Consider the following 16,792-nt stretch of genomic DNA (forward strand, 5'->3'; position numbering starts at 1 on the left):
CAAAAGGGTCCTTAGTTGCAGACTGAACCAGGGACTACCTGAGGCTTGACTTGAATATTTAGTGAGAAAACGTCACTAAATAAATCTCTCCCACCCTCTGTTTTATGTCTGAAAATCTGCCACTAGAGTTGTATTCCTTGAAACATTAATCCTGCCCTTGTTAAAATGCAGGATTCCTCCAAAAAGTAATGTGTTAAGTATCAGCATTTTCATGTGATACATTTCAGGATCTTTCATGAGAGCAAATTTGGTTGTGGGTGAGGCATAATCATAGGGGTGATTGGTCCAGAATTGTGAGTTCCAACGCCTGCAATCCTGCCTCAGCTACTTCACAATGTTCTGCTGGGTGGGCTCCCCTAGTAGAGCTGCCTCCCCTGAGAGGAAGCGAGGAAACAGTTGAATCCCAAGGCAGAGGACCCTGGAGGTTGGAAGTGTGCTGGCACAGAAACAGGGATTTCGGGCATCCAGATCATACTCCTTCCTACCTTATACTAAAAAGGGAGTGTATTAGCCAAAGGGGTGCTGATGCAAAATACCAGAAATTGGTTGGTTTATTTAAAGGGTATTTATTTTGGAGTAGGGGCTTACAGATACCAGGCCATAAAGCATAAGTTACTTCCCTCACCGATGTCCATTTGGAGCATGATGGCTGCTGACATCTGTGAGGGTTCAGGCTTCCTGGGTTTCTGTGTTCCTGGGGCTGGCTTCTCTTTGGGTCCTTTCTTTCTGGGGCTGGCTTCTCTTTCCTCTGTGAGCTTACTTCCTGGTCTTCAGCATCAAACTCCAACATCAAAAGTCTGACATCAGAAACCCCAATTCTGTTCTTTGCCATGCCTTTTACCTCTCACCAAGGGGTAGAGGACTCAACACCCTAATCATAACTCAATCATGCCCTGGTACAAATCAGATTACAAACATAATCCAATATTTATTTTCCAATATCTATAATCCAATATCAAACTGCTACAGGGGAACAAAATCACAGTTCCCCAAACCAGTATTTGATATGCAGTGTGTGGTCCAGTTCAGGCTCCCCAAAATACCTCATTTACTCTATCCTTAAAATGGCAGTAACTGCAGTATATAAATTGAGTCTGATTTTGAAGTCCTCAGGATTAGAGGGATTGTGTCTTATTTTATACACCAGCACCTAGCATGATACTCTTTTCTTAGTATGCACTCAGCTATGTTTTGCTAACATGTACAGTACTTAACATGCTTTTAAGGTTTGTCAACTGTTATATAGCACTTGGTACAGATACCATTTAAAAATTTAGCTCAACACTCCTCTTGAAATAGAGGTGCAATGGACACAACCAATCCAATGTCCACATAGAAGAGGTGGCATTGGATTGGGAAAAGTGGACATAATGGACAAAGGGTATGGGGAAAGGCAGGAAGAGATGAGAGGTGGAGGCGTCTTCGGGACATGGAGCTGCCCTGGATGGTGCTTCAGAGGTAATCACCGGACATTGTAAATCCTCACAGGGCCCACTTGATGGAATAGAGGAGAGTATGGGCCATGATGTGAACCAATGTATATGAGGTGCAGAGGTGCCCAAAGATGTACTTACCAAATCCAATGGATGTGTCATGATGATGGGAACGAGTGTTGTTGGGGGGGGGGAGAGGGGGGGTGGGGGGGTGGGGTTGAATGGGACCTCACATATATATTTTTAATGTAATATTATTACTAAGTCAATAAAAAATAAAAAAATTAAAAAAAAAAATTTAGCTCAACAGAGACATTTTCTCAAACTACTGACATTACTTGGATAAAGGTAACCCATTGAAGTCATGAGGGTGGATTGTTTGTCCACTATAGTTTTTGCACCTTAAAAAGAACATTTTTTTTTTCTTCAATTTTCAGTGGCAGGGTTTCCTGTGGTGCTAGCAGATATACTGGATTAACTCCATCTTCTATGTGGTCAAAAGAATTGTCATTACAACCTCCAGAGGGCAATATTTCTCCACGCCCAGGATCAGGAAAAAGTGACAGTGAGGGGGATGAGGCCCTAAAAGGTATGAGTCATTTTTCATACGGTTTACACACACACACACACACACATGAAATTTCTCATACACAGACACACACATATATTTATTTATTTATTTGTAACTGTTACTGGATTTTTCCTTTGAGGTAGGGGAAGTTATTAACCGCATGGATATAGATGTGAACCTGAGATTCAGAGAGGGCAGGACATGTGCCCAAGTTCACTGAGCTAGTTAGAGGAAGAGCAGAATGGAAAGTGCTGCTCCAGCGATCTTGCCACATCCCCTGTGGCAGGCTGGAGGGGGGTCAGGGGCTCTCTGGAGGTATGTCTTTGGCACACTCGTGCTCCATTCAGTGAATGTGAAGAGAAGCTTGGAAGATTTCATGTTGCTGTCCAGTTTGCTTCAGTGGGCATTTATTTGGCAGTTTCCTGCTGGTTGTAGTTGTGTAGGGCAAATGGGCTTTGTTGCAGTTATCAACCCAAACTTTGTAGCGTGAAAGCAGCCTTAAGTAATAGTAAGTGAATGAGCATGGCTGGGTTGAATTAAAGCTTTATTTACAAAAAGAGGCTGTGAGCCAGATTTGGTCCTTCGACCATAGTTGTAACCCCTGCCAAATTAAAAGGGAAATTAAGTTAATTTGAAACAATTTTCTTTGCAAATCCCTTCCAGCACTCATCAGTCACTACAGTATTTTCTAAATGCATAAACCATCTCTTTAACCAACTAGAATTATCTCAGTTTAAAAGCCAAACATACTGCTTTGTAATTCCCTATTCCCATTTTAAAATGGCAATATTATTTGCCTCCAACATTTTCTTCACTATCAATGAATTCTCAAAGACCAAACACTCTAAGATACTTCTGAAGGTTATTTTAGAACCCTGGGATGTAACTTGTCTGGATCTGGAAACTTGAACTGAATGAGAAAGGAGACATACTCTTCTATTGCCTTCTCTCTCCTTCAGGGCCTATATTTTTTAAAGATGGGGATATTATCCCCATTGTGGAAAAGAAAAAGCAAACAAGGAGAAGCTTTTTGTGTCTGTCCTCTGTTAGCATGATATCATCTTCTCAAGCATTGGGTCATTGTTGCCCTGAATATACCTTAAAACGGTCCATTTTGCCTTTAACATTTTGGGTTGCTTTAGTTTGCCCAAAAGATTCAGTCTTTCTGATCTTATCCTGAGCAATAGGTCACTCCTTTTTTCTCACTCTCTCTGCCTCACTTTTTCAACCCCCTGCTACATGGCTTTCTCCACATGAAGAATTCTGCTTCCTCTATGGTCACCATGACTCTACCCTCAGTCTCTATCTTCCAAACTCCTGCTTTCCACAATTCCAGAAGACACCCAGCTCCTCATGACCTCATCCTTGGCAAACAGACCAGTGATGCACAAATAAATCTGTAGGGTGATAGATGAAGTTTTTTAGGAAGGGCTTAAGAGTGTGTGTGTGTGTGTTTGTGTCCACATGTGTGCAATAATGAAAGAGTATGGCCAGGGCTACTGTTACAGAGGGTACAAGCAGGACGGCAGCATAGCCTAGGTATTGCTTTTTAGCAACCTCTGATCATTGGAAAAGTCTAAACAACCCAAGGCTTGTCCAGCCATGCAGATGATATTTCCTGAACCTTGTCCCCATTGTTTGGTTGCCTTTTTTGTTATTCCTTTAAGTTTGTTATGAACGAATTCTAAAAATATTCTGGTGCTTACATTATGCAATGCTTATTTTCTCTGTTTAGTGTTCCAAGGGATTAACTATATGTCCTGTAACTTTTTTTCTTAATGTTTTACAGAACTACAGAAACAGTTATTTTCACATGAAAAAGCGTCTCTCCAGAACAAAAAGCATTCTGTCTCAGTTGTCAGTCTTCCAGGTTCCAACACCAAACCCATCCTCCCACCAATTCCTCAGGGCCAGAAGTAATCCAGTGCTGGGCATCTGATCCTAACATGGAAAACTTGCTCTGATCATGTCTAATACCTTCATCTTACCTGGTGATGGATCCCAGTTTTTTCTTACTCATCCAACTACCTACAAAAAAAAAATTCCACCTGCCATAATTCTCTCAAAATCTTTTGTGACTTTCTGCATAGTCTTTTTTTATGTGAGTTTTTCTTAGCTTTTAGAAATGTCATTTCAGTTTTTCCCATAGCTATATATTACTTTTCCAGCTGCATCCTGCTCTGAAATTCCAGTTGGCAAATTCTCCCAAAACTGCTGCACTGCTACATGCATAGTGATGTTTGGGTATGCCCAACTGGGATTGTGCTCATAAAATTCCAATGTGTCCCTTTGTAACATTAGTATATACTCTAATGATTGAATTATTTTGTTCTTCTGATTATGAAAGGGTCTCAGAACTGCATTTAACTTGTGACCAACATATTAACTGCACTTCTCAAAGGGAATTAATTGCTTTTACATTTAACAATGTTAATTTAAGATATTAATGGCAAGTTCCTCAACTTGATTTTAATTGTAAGTTTTCATGGTTATCAACTTGCTTTAGCAGTATGAAGGAATAAAGAATAAGTAATTATTTTATTTTACCCTTTTCTGAGTCGAATAAGGTACTGTTTGCCATTAGAACTGTTTTTAAAAATTCTCATCATCTGATTGGTTATACTCCCTGACTGTTGAGGAAAAAATATTGAATAATTATAGTCTCAGCTGTTATTCCAGTATGATATGTTCCAGTAGAGCTATACTGTTTGTTTAAACCTCGAAATGAATTACTATGGGCTGGTAAATGACCTCTTCCCTGAGTCTTCTGGACATGACCGCTCATGGAAACAGGAGCTTCTTCCTCGTAGGGAGCTAATTATTAAATATTCTGATTATCAAAACTCTTTAAAAATCCCCTATCCCCATAACTCAAATGTGGGTGTACCATGATTTGCAACTGACTCTTGTCCTCCAGCTAGTTCATTTCTCAAATAGGATCTGGTTATTGTTTTTTGGAGGTTTTTTTTTTCTTGTTAGGGTTCGGAAGAAGAGGAGTAGGGGAAACATGGAGAAGAAGATAAAGCTGAACAGAAAAGGGAAAACAATCCTGTCTGGGGAAGTAGGGAGGCCAAGAGTGGGTCACTGTGTTCCAAGAATCTTCAAGTGTAGTTGTTTCACCAGCATCAGTTATTCTTTTCAAAAGTATTACAGAGTATTTAAAACACAGTAGAAAATATAAAAATAATACTTCTGGTACCAGGTAACATGGAGTAAGTGCCCTTTTCCCTATTTCTCCCACTAAGTACAGCTAAATCCCCAGACAGAAAATAGAAAATGAGGAAACACTCCAAACTTTTTGTGAGGCCAGTGTTACTCTGATATTGAAAGCGAAAAAGGACAGTTCAAGAAAAGAAAACTACAGACCACTATCTCTCATGAATATAGATACAAAAATCCTTAGCAAAACATTGGCAAATAAAACTTAGCTTACATAAAAAGAGTTCTACACCATGAACAAATGAGGTTTATTCCAAGGATGCAAGGCTAATTCATATTTTAAAATTGACCAATATAATCACCATAATTGGCAAAAGAAGAGAATCAGATGATCATATCAATTGATACAGAAAAAGCATGTGACAATGTCCAACACAATTCATGATTTTAAAAAATTAGGAATAGAGGGAACTTCTTCAATTTGATAAAGAATATCTACAAAAAAAGCACTAACCATCATATTTAATAGTTAGAGACTGAATGCTTTCCCTCTAAGATCAGAAACAAGGCAAGGATGACCACTCTCACCATTCCTAGTCAGCAGAGTACTAGAAGTTCTAGCCAGCAAGGTAAGGCAAGAAAAGTGAAAGGCATGCAGTTTGGAAAGGAAGAAATAAAACTACCTATTTGCAAATCACAAGATGGTCTGCATAAAAAAATTCCAAATAAGCTAGGGGAAAAACATCTCTTGGAATGAATAAAAGGGTTCAGCAAGATCTCAGGTATCAAGTTCAGTTCCACATACTAGAAATGAACATGGAAACAAATTCGGTTGCAAGTATTCATAAAATACTTAGATATTTTTAAAAAGTATAATGCTATAAACTAAAAATATAACAAAACTTGTATACCCATAATACACCCCCTTGAACGAATAAAACTTTACCATTACTGTTGAAGCCCATTTCCTACCTTCCTTAATTTCCCACCCAGAAGAAACCATTATTCTCAATTAGGTTTTCATCTTTCCCATGTACAGTCAATTCTCATTATTCATGGATTGAGTATTCACAGATTCATGTAGTCACTAAAAATGCTTATGGCACTTTCTCAGTCATTTGCAGACACAAGCATGCACATGCATACTTTTGAAAAGAATAAAGCATGGTGGAAAATTCCCATCTGAGGTTGAAAAAGGCTAATTTGTGTTTATGGGGACTTTGTAGGATATAACTATCACGAATAAGAAGGATCAACTGTATTTCTTTGTACTTTTTATACCTATGTATCTATCCCTAAATAATATGTACTTCTGTTCTCCATGATTTTAAATTTCATAATCTGCTGTATGTATTCAGCAATTAACTTTTTTCTTGTCAATATGTTTATCAGATAATATATGTAGTCTGTGCTATTGTAGCATTTAGATTTTTTTATTAGCAGTATTGTGGGTTTGCAGAACAAACATGCATAAAATACAGGATTCCCACATACCACCCTATTCCGACCTTCCTTGATTTCCTTGATTTCAAAAGAGCTGAGTTTGATACAAGTTCAATGTCATTTCCTTCACAAATTAACTCACCATCCTGGCCTGGAGAGAGTGAACAAGGAATGCCTGGCCTCATCTAAACCCTGCAGATATTTTATTTACCCAAGAAATTTCAGATTTCAACAAGAGAATAGACCCACTCTCCTGAATAAAACGCTGATGAGGAAGTGTGCATACAAAATCATCTTGTAATGGAAGCCCAGTGCAACACTCTTGATCATGTTCTGTACGTGATTACGGATAGTGCATACGGTAGCCAGTTCATTTTTATTTCCCTACCATTTGTCAACCCAGATTCTCTTCTTTTCTTTCCAAGGTGACTGACTTCTATGTTAATGTGATTGAAGTCCCTCTGAAGGGTTCTTCTGAGGCCCTTCACAACAACTGTTTATCCTTCGGCATTTTCTGGAATGTTCACACTGTGGTCGCTGAGAATGGTCTTCATTCTCACAGTAGATGTGGCAAAGCCAGCTTTATCTATCTATCTATCTATCTATCTATCTATCTATCTATCTATCTATCTATCTATCTATCTATCTAATCTATCTTATCTATCTATCTATCTATCTATCTCTTTTACAAACAATGCAGGTAAAAACATTCTTGTCTAGGAGTGGGATGAAATTGCTGAGTTATAGGGGTACAAATCTTTAACTTCCCCAGGAATTACTAAAGTGGTTGTCCTGCTATAATGAGAATTCTCATTTCTCTATATCCTCACCAATAAATGGCATTGACAGTATTTTTATTGCTAATCCAATGGATATTAAATGTTATCATTTTGATTTTTAATTTTCATTTCCCAAATTATCAACTATCTGCAACTCTTTTTTAAATAAGTTAATTAGCCATTTATGTTTCCTCTTCTGTGAATTGCCTATTTATATGTTTTGCCTATTTTTGAATTGGGCTATTATCTTTTTCTTATTGATTTGTGGGATTTAGTTCTATATTCTGTTTACTAATTCTCTGTTAATATATATATCAAAAATATCTTTCCCCAGACTGTGGGTTCTTCTTACTTTTGTAAATGATGTCTTTTAATGAATAAATGTTTTTCATTTTATTATGACAATCTATTAATTTTTCTGTATGAGTTATACTTTTTATGTTTTATGAATTCATTCCCCAGCCCATAGTCATGAATATAGTCTTTTGTATATTCTTCTAAATTCTTAAAAAATGTTTTTCTTTTCCAATTTAGATCTATACTCTGGGAAGGATTTTTGTGCATGGTATGAGGTAGGATTGAATTTATTTTGCCAGTTGTACAAATTCCTTCCCTTCTGATCTCTAAGACTTTCTCTGTCATATATTATTTCCATTACCCTCTCTCTCATATATTATTTCCATAAATATTTGTGTCTGTTTCTGGGCTCTCTGCCCTATGGTACTACCCTATTTACTTTGCCATTATATAATAATACTTGCTACATCAAAGGACAGGTTAGGCCACTTTGATTTTCTTAGAAATTATCTTAACTTTTCCTAGAATTTTGCTTTTCCAAATACTTCTAGAATTTATCAAATTTTACAGATGCCTTGTTGGATTTGCTAAATTACTTAAGCAAATTTATTTGATCAAATTAAATGTCATTTTAAAAAATGACATTTAACTCATAAATTTAGGATGGCTTGTCTTCTTAATTATAATGGATCTTCTTATCTATAAACATGCTATGTTACTCCATTTATTAGGTTTTATTCAATTATTTTAATAAAGTAGTATGATTTTCCCCATAAAGGACATATATCTTTACTGAAATGGATTTCTTTTTTGGTTATTGTAAATGCAATATTTAAGATTATATTTTCTGTCACTGGTGTACAGAAGACAATTCATTTCTATATATGTCATATGTATTACTATTTCTAACAGTGTACTCAGATTCTTCCAGGATTTCAATGCAGATCATAATATCAAATATGACAACATCTTCCTTACTTTCCATTCTTATTCTTTCCATTTCTTTCTTTTTTAAATGCACAGGATAGACCACCTAATTCACTGTTGAATAGAATCCTATTAATAGGCATCCTTGTCTTATTCCTGATTTTAAAAATACTGTTTCTAATGCTTTATTTTATTAAGGATGAAATTTGCTATGGAGTTTTGGTAGATAAACTTTCTTGGAAAAAGTACTTCTCTTTTAGTCTAGTTTACTAAAAGGTTTTTTTTTTGTTTGTTTTTTTTACCATGAATAGGTGTTGAAATGAAGGTCTTTCCTTTGCAGGGAACAAAAATTGAATTGTGTATTAATTCAATCTTGATAATTAAATTAAGTCTAGCCATTTATTTATTTATTTATTTATTTAACTTACACAGACATGTTTAAAAAAGCTTCCTGCTATGATTGGGTTTCTATTTCTTATCTCTTACTCATCTATTTTTCATCTTTTCTTTTCTTTCCTTTTCTCTACCTTTCTTTCCAAGAGTTTATAATCATAGTTTTGTTCTTTTTAGTCCAAAAATTATTGAGAATTTTTTTCCTTTTTAAGTCCTAGTTTTGCTGGATTTTAATGAAAAAAAAATTATGGCTTGTCTAATTTCTATTTTATAAGTTTTAAAGTTCTATATGCTTTGGTATGTGCACAATTTTAAAAACTCCTCAGCAAAATTAAAAGGAAAGTCTATGTATAAAATTTTGCCATATCTGCAAGATCAGTTTTACTAATTACATTTAGACTTCATAGATATGTCCTCTTAATTTTATATCAGCTTGCTCTGTCATATATGATAACCAGTGGGAAACGGACTTTGGCCCAGTGGTTAGGGCGTCCGTCTACCACATGGGAGGTCCGCGGTTCAAGACCCGGGCCTCCCTGACCCGTGTGGAGCTGGCCCATGCGCAGTGCTGATGGCGCGCAAGGAGTGCCCTGCCATGCAGAGGTGTCCCCCGCGTGGGGGAGCCCCACACGCAAGGAGTGCACCCATAAGGAGAGCTGCCCAGCGCGAAGGAGGGAGCAGCCTGCCGAGGAATGGCGCCGCACACACTTCCTGTGCCGCTGACGACAACAGAAGTGGACAAAGAAACAAGACGCAGCAAAAGACACAGAAAACAGACAACCGGGGGAGGGGAGGGGAATTAAATAAATAAAAATAAATCTTAAAAAAAAATAAAAATAAAAAAAAATAAATGATACCAGTGTTTTAGTATCTCATTATAGATGTGTTTGTCTTTTTCTCACATATAAAATAGTTTTTTCAATGTTATGTTAATTAGTATAGGATGACTATGTCATAATTATGGATTTCATCTTGTTTCATTCATTTTTTTTTTATTGTTTTTTTTTTATTTAAATTTTTTTATTTTTTATTGACTTTGTAATAATATTACATTAAAAATATATATGTGAGGTCCCATTCAACCCCACCCCCCTACCCCCCCTCTCCCCCCCCCCCAACAACACTCGTTCCCATCATCATGACATATCCATTGGATTTGGTAAGTACATCTTTGGGCACCTCTGCACCTCATATACATTGGTTCACATCATGGCCCATACTCTCCTCTATTCCATCAAGTAGGCCCTGTGAGGATTTACAATGTCCGGTGATTACCTCTGAAGCACCATCCAGGGCAGCTCCATGTCCCGAAGACGCCTCCACCTCTCATCTCTTCCTGCCTTTCCCCATACCCTTTGTCCCATTTTGTTTTTAAACTAAGTTCCATCCTATTTATATCATTTTGTTCTATATTTTCTGGTGAGTTTGAGACTCTGTTTTTTTTTTTGTTTTTTTTTTTGCTGTCTCATTTATTGGCTTCTGACTTCTATGTATTTTGCTTATTTTCACTAATAGTGATTTGGAAAGTACTTTTCCTACCATGATATTCTATGTATGTCACAGAATTTTAAATGGTTGTATTTCACCAATCTTTTTCACTTCCCATGATTATAAATTTAATTAGGAATCATGGACTCAGTATAGAGAACCACATGTCCCACCCTTTTCTTTTTGCCAGATCTTCTTTTTCAAGAATTTTGGCTTTATATTCAATATTTACATTATTTTTCCTCTCTCTGAATTTTGCAGATTTAAATGTTTACTACCCCTCTATTATGGTTACTTTCTCACTGTTATGTTCTTAATCTGCAAGCAAGAAGGGAAAGAGGTGATTTGATGAAGGAAGGGGACCATTCCAGAAAATAGTTCTATAGTAATGGTGTAGCCTGCTTGACTTTGTCATCCAAGAGGAGAGGTGAAAGGTGACTGAACATTATTTCTACATTTATCCTGCTATTCTGAGCATACACTTTCTTTCTGCTATCCTCAGGATGCTATGTTCATTGGAAATACCAGATTTTGGCATATGGATTTAACTTTAGATTTTTCTCCTAGTGCCAATTGCTTTTATTAGTTTTCCTTTGGACTTTATGTAGGGGATAACTTTGATAATTCATTGAATGGGAAATTTGTGGGGCAGGGAAGTCCTAAAATCCCCCTGAGGTTTCAGTGAGCGTACATTACTGTTTGCTTGGGGTTGTACCAATTTATTTGTTTTCCCAGCAGAATTATTAACAGTGCCCTGTTTCACTCTCAAAAATATTCTGCTGTAAATAATTATTTATATGATCACCCAACGTGTGGGTCATGTGGAGTTAGTCTTTTCATTATCTCTACGAGAGGAAGTGAGAAATAAAATAATTTAAATACAGGAAGGATTTTAAAAATTGTTAACAATATCAAAACAAAAAAATCAAGAATTCATAAAAATTCACAAAGCAAAAAAAAAAAGGAAACATAGTATGAAAACTTGCCATTTTATATACATGTTCAATGAAAAAGACAAAATAGAGAACCTAAAGATTAAAAAGATAAATTCTAAAATAGCATAAGGATATAAACAGAAAACCAAACAATAGAAGTAGCGCCAGAAAAATTCACTTAAACAATGCATATTTCTGTATATAACACTCTCACACACACGTGTTTATATTTGTTATATATTCGTAAGTATACATTATTTATCTCCTTAGTAAAATAAATGGAAAAGAGTGGGGGAGGATGAAAACCAGGCTTTGGTTGGAAGCCAGTGAGTAGCAACAACTCTTAGCAGAATTCTGTAGTCCGATGGAGCTGGACTGGAGTCCTTGGAGGGAGAAAAGGCATGAGGGCACCTTACCTCCTCCCCTAAACCAGAGCAAACCCCTTAAACAAAGACGTCTCATAGCCATGTTGGTAAGACTCAGCATACTTGTATATATGTCTCTTGAAAATCTTCAAACTTGGAAGTATTGTATTTTATTGTTTTCATATATATTTTTTGGAACATGGTCATGTGTGAAAACTCTTCACTAAAGGACTTAATTAATTAAAAAATTAAAAAACCCAATCTAAACTATTGATAGAATAAAGCGTTGTTTTATAACGATAACGAAATCAACACAGGAGGAGTAGCTTCTCAGTATACCACGCCTGAGACAGAATCTATGCTATATCACTGTTTAAGATTGCACAGGCAGCAAATTTTGCTGAACAAGAACTATGAAAAATGGAAGGAATTTGACCCACTAATTATAATGCCTTGATCAAATCAAAGCAGCTCAGCTAAGGTCACAGACTACTTACTTGCATGTAAGAAGGAGACAGATTTGCAGTTTTATGTTTTCTCTTATTTTTTAACATGCAAAATGTTCCAGGTTTTTTTATTAACCTAGGCAGTTGTTAGCACAAGAGATTAGTTTAGCAATTTGATGAGGTGAATTGCACAGCATGTAAAATTAGAATCCCAGAAACCAAAGCCCCAAATCTAATTTTCACCCTGGTTTATAAGGTTCTTTTGAAAATTCTATGCTCCTAATGCATGCTTCTAATTCTCTAACTCCTCGAAGAAATAGTGTTTCCTACCAACTAAGTAAAAAATATTCTGAATTGTCACTGCGCAATACTTGCATTTTATATTTACTGGATCATTGAGCTTAGGTACAAAGACCCAATCTATTTACCCTGAAATTGTCGTGCTTGTAAACTGTAGCAAAATTCTTGATTTGACTATGAATTCTACAAAGTAAAGATTTTGCGTGACCCACACAACTCATTCCCTCACCTTTTCAGGTCTTTCCTCACATGTCACTTTCTTAGGTTTTCCCTGGTGATCCTATTTAAAATCTCAGTCCAGCCCCCACCCCATCCCACCCAACATTGCTCATGCCTTTTCACTGCTTCATGTTTCTCCAGAGCACTTTTTAATCATCTAACATTTATTTTAATAATTTATCTTGTTTATTATGTGATTCCCCTTACTAAACTAAGTCCCAGGAGGGCAGAGATAAACACTTCTGAATTTTCAATTTGCTATTACCTTATGTCTTTTTAAATAGTATATATTATTTGATGTTGCATATATTTGGGTTTTTTTAGTTTGTTCTAATTCTTTTTTTTTTTTCATTTTCATTTTTAATTTATTTTTATTTTTTTACCCCCTCTCCCCCACCCCAAGGTGATTCCCTCACCTGTCTGCTCCTTTTCTGCTCATTGTCTTTAGGAGGCACCAGGAACCAAACCCAGGACCTACCATGTGGGAGGCAGGTGCCCAATTGCTTGGGCCACATCAGCTCCCTATTTTTGAATTTTATGAACATGATATCATTCTGTTTGTCATCTTCTGAGATTTGTTTTTGAAACTCAATATTATGGTTTTGAGATTCATCTTTGTTGATGGATATAGTTATAATTCACTCATTATTTTTCCATTTTTCTGTTTCCTTGTCCTTGGCCATTTTGGTTGTTTCCAGCTTTTGACAAAGCAGTTAGGACTGCTTGTCTGTTGGTGCATATGTGCAAGGGTTTCTCTGTGATTATAGCTGGCAGTGGAATTTATGGTCACAGGAGAGGGACATTTTTCTGCTTAAAATTAAACATCAAATTGCTTTCCAAATTGGTGATACCAATTTATAATCCACACACTGGTGGATAAGAAAATATCATTGATACAATCTTTACCAGTACTTGATATTTTCAGATGTTTCTCTTTTGGTCAAGTTGATGAATGTAACATTATATACCACTTTGGTTTTAGGATGCATTTCCCTTATTACTAACCAGATTAAACATCCTTTTTTTAAAAAAATTAATTAATTCATTCATTTTTTTAATATTACATTCAAAAAATATGAGGTCCCCATGTACCCCCCACCCCCCTCACCCCACTACTCCCCCCATAGCAACATTCTCCTCCATCATCATGACACATTCATTGCATTTGGTGACTTCATCTCTGAGCATCATGCCCCTCATGGCCAATGGTCCACATCATAGCCCACACTCTCCCACATTCCATCCAGTGGGCCATGGGAGGACCTACAATGTCCAGTAATTGTCCCTGCAGCACCACCCAGGACAACTCCAAGTCCCAAAAACGCCTCCACATCTCATCTCTTCCTCCCATTCCCCGTACCCAGCAGCCACCATGGCCACTTTTTCCACACCAATGCCACATTTTCTTCAATTACTAACCACAATAGTTCATGAATAGAATATCAGTAAGTCCACTCTAATCCATATTCTATTCCTCCATGCTGTGGACCTTGGATTGGTTGTGTCCATTCCACATCTATGTCAAGAGGGGGCTTAGATTCCACATGGATGCTGGATGCAATCCTCCTGCTTTCAGTTGTAGGCACTCATGGCTCCATGGTGTGGTGGTTGACATTCTTCAACTACATGTTAGGTGAGTGGGGTAAGTCCAATAAACTAGAGTGTAGGAGCTGAAGTCTTTTGCGGCTCAGGGCTTGGCTATCATATGGTCAGTCCAGAGAGTCAGATCCCCTGGGTATATCTTAAATCACAGCACCAACTACAATTATGGTAAAGTAACAGGAAAGGCTTGTGAAAAGAGATCACAGCTGAATCCAGCTCCATCACACAGAAACACCAACTCCAAAGAAGGGCCAACTGACATGGCAGTGGACGCCATCTGCCATGACCATAAAACCCGTGGGTCTCTGTAGCCCTCAGAAGAACCAATACCTGGGGTTATATCTACTTTTTCTATCTCTGGGACTCTGCTCAGTTGTGCATAAGGACAACCCCTCTGATAACCTCCCGGCTCTTTTTTAGAGACTCATAGCCATATAAACTCATTTGTCCTTTCCATTTCCCCCTTAATTTAGGTCAAAAAGCATTTTTAACTCCTGTTATTATATGTAGACAGAGATATTCTGCTGCTCTGAGTTGAACCTTTTATTCAAGGTCATTTTCTAGTTACGTCATCAGCAGGTACTTGGTAGTGATCCCTCGGCACCAGGGAGGCTCATCCCCAGGAGTCATGTCCCACGCTGGGGGAAAGGCAATGAATTTACATGCTGAGTTTGGGTTCAAGACTGGCCACATTTGAGCAACATGGAGGCTCTCAGGAGGTAACTCTTAGGCACACTGCTGCTCTAGGCCTTGTTCTTATTTCAGGTGCGCAGGCTCACAAGCATAGCCATTAGTATCAGGGGCTCATTGTTGGACCTTCATTCTTTTTTGGTCTTTGCCATTGCAAAGGGGGATTGTTGTTTAAACATCCTTTCATGTTTAGTGGCCATGGGTTTTTTTAATCTGTGAAATACCATTCATGTCTTTTTGCATATTCTTTGATTGCATTGTTGGTCTTTTCCTTGATTTTTGCAGTTCTTATAAATGCTATATATTAGTACTTTACAATTATGTGTGTTACAAATAGGTTCTTCCAGTTTATGGCATAACTTTTTCCCCTACCTCCCTTTCTCCTTCTCTGTTCCTACCTTCCTCTCTTTCCTGTTATACTTTTCCTCAAAATCTCAGTATGTGTAGAAGAGGAGAGGGACCCATCCATGTCACCTCACTTTTATCACATTATATAGAAATTTCAATAGAGCATTTCTTCCTCTTAAATTTTCCCATTCCTAATTTTTTTTGAAAGTTTCCTAGATAACTTTTGGGGAAAATAAATAGAAAACCCATTTGATATGTGAGTTATTTCTTTACATTTTTAAATGGTGAAAGTAAAATAATTATGTTTTATTTTCCTCTTCAAGCCTCATATGGAGTTAAACAAATTTCTAATATTCCTCCATAATCTTAACTAACTCAGCATAATGCATAATTTATGGGTAAAATGGCAGCTGCTATAAGGCTTAGCAAATTCTAATACCATTTGTCAAAATTGTTTGCATAAATGGTATTTTGAGAGGCAGAGTTTTTTTTAACCTGTTCCTTCTCTAATACTTTTAACTCTACATGAAATTTAATATTAAATTGGCAAAGTTCCCTGTTCTCAGGTTAGATATAGATTCTCTCTCAGGTGGCTGTAAGTTCCACAAGGATAGGCATCCTATTGCTTTTGTTCCCAGTGCATAGCACCATGTCTGTAGCATAATAGATGCTCAATAAATACTTGCTAATGAATTGTGTAAAGGACAGATTTTTAAAAATTGATCGTATTTTTTTTACTTGAGAAGTTGTGGGTTTACAGAAAAATCATGCATAAAATAGAGATACCTTATACTCCCCTATTATTAACACCTTGCATTAGTGTGGTATATTTGTTATAATTCATGAAAGAACATTTTTATAATTGTACTATTTGGTCCATCATTTACAATTGGGCTCACTATTTGTTTTGTAAAGACCTATATTTAAAAAAAAATTTTATTCTAGTAACATATATACAACCTACAATTTCCGCTTTTAATCACGTTCAAATATATAATTCAGTGCTATTAATTATGTTCACAATATTGTGCTACCATCACCGCCATCCATTACCAAAATGTTTCATCAACCCAAATTATGTATGACCATATTCTAAGAATCTTAAAATGTTCACAACTTTTTGTCCATTAAGTCTATTTCTAGGAATGTACTCTAAGAAAGAAATTTGATAAATGCAGATAGACTTATATAGAAGGATGTTGATGGGGTCATTGTTTATAATAAAATAAGTCTGGAAACAAATTCAATATGCAACATTAATGAATTTATTTAAACAATTATAGAATATCTATATGATAGAATGTCATGAAGTCATTAAAACTCATTTTCAAAGAATATAAGAAATGCATACAAAAGTGTTAAATGAATAAAACAGTATAGAACCATATATTTAGTAT

At 36.5% G+C, this 16,792-nt stretch overlaps 1 protein-coding gene across 1 annotated transcript in view; it reads left to right on the top strand.

Annotated features, from left to right (window-relative positions):
• Positions 1-7,790, top strand: part of LRGUK (leucine rich repeats and guanylate kinase domain containing) — a 129,021-nt gene extending 121,231 nt beyond the window's left edge. The window contains exons 19-20 of the mRNA XM_004465765.4: positions 1,871-2,022; positions 3,794-7,790. Of these exons, the coding sequence (XP_004465822.2) occupies positions 1,871-2,022; positions 3,794-3,924 (283 nt within the window). The 3' untranslated portion in view covers positions 3,925-7,790. The remainder of the gene's footprint in view (positions 1-1,870; positions 2,023-3,793) is intronic.
• The last annotated feature ends 9,002 nt before the right edge of the window (positions 7,791-16,792 follow it).

Source organism: Dasypus novemcinctus, chromosome 5 (genome assembly GCF_030445035.2).
Source record: "Dasypus novemcinctus isolate mDasNov1 chromosome 5, mDasNov1.1.hap2, whole genome shotgun sequence".
Lineage (NCBI taxonomy): Eukaryota > Metazoa > Chordata > Mammalia > Cingulata > Dasypodidae > Dasypus > Dasypus novemcinctus.